This window comes from Ochotona princeps, chromosome X (genome assembly GCF_030435755.1).
Source record: "Ochotona princeps isolate mOchPri1 chromosome X, mOchPri1.hap1, whole genome shotgun sequence".
Lineage (NCBI taxonomy): Eukaryota > Metazoa > Chordata > Mammalia > Lagomorpha > Ochotonidae > Ochotona > Ochotona princeps.
In genome coordinates, this window is record NC_080865.1 from 17,799,560 (window position 1) to 17,805,324 (window position 5,765).

Consider the following 5,765-nt stretch of genomic DNA (forward strand, 5'->3'; position numbering starts at 1 on the left):
TCCAGACCCATGGTCATCACGGAAAGAGTTTCTCTGAAATCCCTGATCCAAACACTGACCTCCCCGTCCAACCCTCTGCGTGGTTCACAGCTGCCTCCCACCCAAAATGACACACAGAGAGGACTCAGCACTGTTGCAATTGACTTAACACTTTAATGGCCTGTGCTGACGGTAGCAGCACAGGCTCCCTCTAAGGGAGATGGCAGGGTGGGGTGGTAGGGATGGGGGGCAAGTCTGTTGTCGAGGCGAGGTGAGCCATGCTCCGAGACTTGGGCGTCATGGCTCCTCCTCCTCCTCCTCCTCCTGCTCCTCCTGCTTTTCCTGGGACTTGGGCTCTTCAGCAGCTGGAGGGTTGCTGCCACTGTCCAACAGGTCCTTGAGATGCTCGTTGTTTTCCATCGCCTTCTGCAGGTGTTCTGGGGTGATGCGAATCTTGCCATTCTTGTCAGCCTCTTCTCCAGCCAGCTCCAGGATGTTGGAAGTGAGGTACTCGAGGACCCCGGCCAGGAACACAGGGGTGGAGGAGCTCAGGCGTTGAGCATAGCGGTCTTCTCGCAGGTGGCGGTCCACGCGGCTCACGGGGAACTGCAGCTCAGCTTTGGTAGAGCGGGAGATGGGCTTCCTGCGCCGCCGACGGGATTTCTTGGTGGGCTTCCTCCCATGCATGATGGTGGGCTGGTTTCTACTCCCAGGTGGCTCAGCTTGGTTTTCCTGCTGGCCAGGTGCCTGTCAAGCTACCACTGCTCAGTCCCGCCCACTGTGTTCCTGTGCTCTAGCCCTGGATTGGCTAGGCAAGGGCAGCCTTTGTGACACCTCTGTCTTTGTGATGTCAGTGGTGGCCAGTGGGCCCTGCAGAGGCCTGGCCTGGCAAGGGCTGGGAGGAACTTGCTTGCAGGACACTGTGCCCCCTTTTAAGGAAAGCCCACACGGTTTATTTAACAGTCTCCTCCAAAGCTGTTTCAGTGGAGACATTGCCATGTCTGTAGGAAAGCACTCAGATAAACTGATTCCTTTCTTGTGTTGTCTCTGAGTTCCTTTCCATCCCTGTGCAAGTTGCAGTCCACTGCCAGACATGAGTGACCTCTAGCAAGGGCTCAGTTTTTTTTTTCCTCTGTGTCCATATTTATCTCAATGATTCTGATCAGTGTTTTCATTTTTGACCTTTGGATTCTCCTTTCAATTGTTTATGAAATGTGTCAATTTGTTATGTGGTAGTTATTTCCCAAGTGTATGAGTGCCATGATTTTTTTTTTGCCATTATTTTATCTCTTTTGGAGAGCACTGACCACGTTTCTGTTTATTCATCTGTTAGAGTTTTGAATACCTTAGAGACAGAATATATTCCATTTACATTTCTCTATGTTATTTCAATGCATCAAGAATTGTTTGTTTGCTGTTGTCATAACTTTTTTTTTGTCTATAGAACTTTTGGTGGTCCTGTTTTTTTTTTCTTTTATTTACCTAAATCCTGGTATCTTTCACCATTGGGAGTCATAGTCGTGAATTTTTTTTTCATTTTGTGTGCTTATTTCATGTTACATTTTATTAATATGCAATTTCATAATAAGAATTCAGCATTATAGCCATTTCAAGGGCAAATGTTTAGTATTCCTTTAGGACATTCTCTATGAAATTGTCATATATATATGAGATTTCAGTATAGTTCAATCACCACAAAAAGAACTCCACACTCCTTTTTGCATACCTGCATCTGCCTCTGTCAGGAATCAATCTACTTCTTATATCTCTGGATTTCTCTATTTTAGACATATTAATGGAATCATAATGTATGTGGCCTTTTGTCTGTATTCTTTCTTTTGGCACAGTGCATTCAGGGTTCTTGTATGTTTTTGTGTTTGTTGGTTCTTTATCCTTTTAATAACGGTATAATATTCTGTTATATGGATCTATCCCAATTTATTAATCCATTCTTCAGTTGGTGGACATTTGACTTTTTCCACTTCTTGGCTACTAGTTTTCAGTTTTGTAGGAGCGTTGATGTGCAACATCTTTTGTGAGCATGTGTTTTGAATTTTTAAATATGCAGTAATTTCTTGGATACTTGGTTATATGATAAACATCTGTTTTATATTCTGGCCACTTGGATATCTTTCTTATGTTTTAGTTTGTAGGGATTTTCTCTGTATTGGGTGCAAGAAAACACAGGTTTTGGTGCATTGCTGTTTTGATTGGTTCGGCTGATTTGTAGGTCAGTCCAGTGAAAGATCTCATGCCTTAGGGGAGGATGACAGGTATTTGACATCTGTGTTGGGGAGTTTTTCTTGCTTCTGTGTTTATTCTTGCCCCATGCTGGATACTGTAACATTGAGGTGAAAAATTCTATGTATGTCTCTGTACCTGTACATCTCGGATGAGCATACCTTTCACAAATACACTTTTTGCTAGAATTAGCCTATGTTGACTTCACCATTCATGTTATTTCTCTATAGTTGAGTCCTTTTGTAGGCTGAATGGCTCACTCATTCAGTTCATTCCCTGTCAGAACATATGCTAGGCTGGCTGCAGTCCCCTTATGTCCATATCTTAACATATATCCCTAGATTATATGCTTTCCCCATATATTTACCTGTTACCGTATCCTCGAAAAAATCTGGATGAATTATCTGTGCATGCACTTCCTCCTAATTTCTGATGTGAGTCTACTCTGTATCCATATACCTTATATTGGTTATTTTTAATGCCAGGTGCTCCCAATTTGAATATCTACTTTGTTCTCTGCAATCTTTTTTTAAGATTTATTTATTTTTATTGGAAAGCCAGATAGAGAGGAAGCTCTTCCATCCAAATGCTCACTCCCCAAGTGAGCGTTTGGATGGAGATGAGCCAATCCGAAGCCAGGAGCCCGGAGGTCTCCCACGTGCATGCAGGATCCCATGGCTTTGTGCCATCCTCAACTGCTGTCCCAGTCCACAAGCAAGGAGCTGGATGGGAAGCAGGGCTGCCAGGATTAGAACCAGCACCCATTTGGGATCCCGGCACATGCAAGGCGAGAACTTTAACCACTAGGCTATCGCGCCGGGCCCTGTTCTCTGCAATCTTGAATACTCTCTCCATCAAGCTTTCCTGTCTAGACATATCCTAGACTGGACACATTGAAAATATAGTTCTGGGCCCAGTGATGTGGTAGGGCAGGTAAGGCCATCACCTGCCACCCTGGCATCACATATTGGCATTGGTTCATGTGTTAGCAACTCCACTCTGATCCAGCATCTGCCAATGGCATAGGAAGAGCATCAGAGTACAGGAACTATTTCATTCCACTGCCGAATGTGATACCTCAATGAAACTCTTGGCTTATGGATTTGACCTAGCTCAACACTGGCCATTTTGGTTATCTGGGGTATGAACCAGTGGATGAAAGGATGAAAGGTTTTCTCTCTCTCTCTCTCTCTCTCTCTCTCTCTCTCTTTCCTTGTAACTCTGACTTTCGAAATAAAAAAAATCTTTAAAAAATGTACCTTCTGCAGTCAAGCCTGATTCTGTCCACTTCACACTCAACAGTGGGAGCTGCAGCCTAGTCAGGGCGACTCCCAATAACCCCCACCAGGCCCACGCTCTACCCTGGTTCCCATGCTTGCCAGTATGTACCACAGACTAGTTAAGTCTGTCCTACATCCCATTTAGCTCTTATACATGTCACTAGACATTGAAGCCTAGTTCAAGCTAACCAGCCCTACTATGCAGCCCGCAGAAATGCTGGCGGATGCCGTTCTGTCTAGCCATGCCTGCCCCAGTCTTGGCTTTCATGCTCTCCAGTGGGTGTGGTAACCCAAGAGTGAGGTGCCCACTATTTCCCTACTGGGACACTTCCACTCCCGAATCACACAACACCCATTGGTTCGTGTGGAAGACAGGGCTGGAAGCAGAACTGACCCAGCAATTGCAACCGCCAGTATAAGCATAAGCTGATTGGGGAAACAGACTGTGCCGGACCCTGTACTGGCAAACACATACAAGAATCAGGTCTGGGGATCACCCCAGATGAAGTTTCTTTGGGGATCCTTCCAATGAACTGCTGATTTCAGAACCCCAACCATGAGACTGTCAGTCGGTGTATTCTGAATAGATTTCATCGTGCTTGGAACAGCGAGATTGGTAGCAATTCAGAACTGTTGAACTATCAAAACTGCTTGAGCAGGACCCTTGGAGCATGCCTCACATTGGGGACCTGGGATGGGTGGGAGGTTGGGTGGAGCTTCTCCCTTTATCTCCCTCATTACCCCACATGCAGGAAAAAATAGTATTAATGTGGAAACAATGATCTTACCCACTTTCTTGTACCCTTTAACACTTTGTGCCCTAATCAACTATGTAAAGATTATCAAAATGAAATAATTTTTAAAAATGTACCTTCTTTCAAATCCTGTTGATAAATATGTGTGTGCACGTGTGTGTGTGTGTGTGTGTGTGTGTGTGTGTGTGTGTAGTATGCTTTGATATGTTTACTGCTGATTCCTACCATCATCTGACTGTGTACTCTTAGTTTACCTGCTCTCAAGTGCTTCCTGAGGTGATATGATCTGTTTAACTTTCTATCATACCTTCACATTTGCTGCCTGCAACCTTTGTCTCTGAATGAGTGCTCCTTTAGATGGGCTGTCCCTTGAATTGCTGCTAGTACTTCTCCTGACCTGGCTACATCAGTGCACTTGTAATAATCTCCCCTAGGTTAGATGTCCTATCTATGCCTCTCCTGACATAAACCTGACTAGTCTAGGCATCCTCTCTATCCGTGTAACTGTCTATTTTAGAGTTCTCTTGTAAGTTAGAAATGTTCTGTATTTGTGAATTTCTTACCAGATCATATTAGGCTGAATGGTTCTCTCTCTCTCTCTCTCTCTCTCTCTCTCTCTCTCTCTCTCTCTCTCTCTATTTCTATCTCTATCTCCTGATGATTCATTCTGTAAGTGGAATATTTTTCTTGTCCTGGCTGCTCCTGTTGTGTGCTGCCTAAGCTGGGTGTTACATTGTTGCAGAATGTGAGAGACATCACGTTAGACACAAGTGTAGGACCTTAGGAGGAATTTTTATTCACCAAGCTTGGTGACAACAGCTCCCCAACACTCCAGGAGCCACTGCACCAAGCTGCCAAAGTCAGGTATTTCAGTTCTCCAATCAGATTGAGAATAATACAGGACAAACAAAGTTTCCATGCATTCAATTAACTAAGTGTCCAGAGGCAGGAAGGGAGCTGCCAGGAGCCCAAAGTTTCCCTGTAGTTTTTTTTTTTTTTTAATTATTTATTATTTAACTTCAGTAATTACATTGTATTATGTGACACAGTTACATAGATACTTGGGTTCTCCCCACCCCTCCCCAAACCCTCCCACCATGGTGGATTCCTCCACCTTGTTGCATAACCACAGCTCAAGTTCAGTTGAGATTTCCCCATTGCAAGCGTATACCAAACATAGAGTCCAGCATCTTATTGTCCCGTCAAGTTCAACGGCTTCTTAGGTATACCCTCTCTGGTCTGATGACAGAGCCAGCAGAGTATCATCCCAGTCAATTGAAAGCTCCAACATACCATCAGCAAAAATTTACATCATTATGGAATTAATTGACATAGTAATGAGTAACCAATATGTTAAAAGTAAATGCGGGTTCCCAGCCACCTTCTGTGACCACCTCACCTATACTTCAATTTTAGTTTATACACAACATATAACATTCAAAACATAACATGTTATACATAACATCATATCATCTTAAATTAAGGCAAACATGTGGTATTTAACCTTTTG

The 5,765-nt window shown here is 43.9% G+C and overlaps 1 protein-coding gene across 1 annotated transcript; it reads right to left on the reverse strand.

The window, feature by feature from the left end:
* Positions 1-274: 274 nt before the first annotated feature.
* LOC131478575 (histone H2A-Bbd type 1-like) lies at positions 275-785 on the reverse strand. The gene has a single exon (XM_058658861.1). The coding sequence runs from the start codon at positions 664-666 to the stop codon at positions 277-279; it is 390 nt and encodes a 129-aa protein (XP_058514844.1). The 5' UTR covers positions 667-785; the 3' UTR covers positions 275-276.
* Between the last annotated feature and the right edge of the window lie 4,980 nt (positions 786-5,765).

Bases quoted from the DNA above. Each gene is read 5' to 3' on its own strand.
- LOC131478575 (XM_058658861.1), bottom strand. From the start codon at position 666: ATGCATGGGAGGAAGCCCACCAAGAAATCCCGTCGGCGGCGCAGGAAG.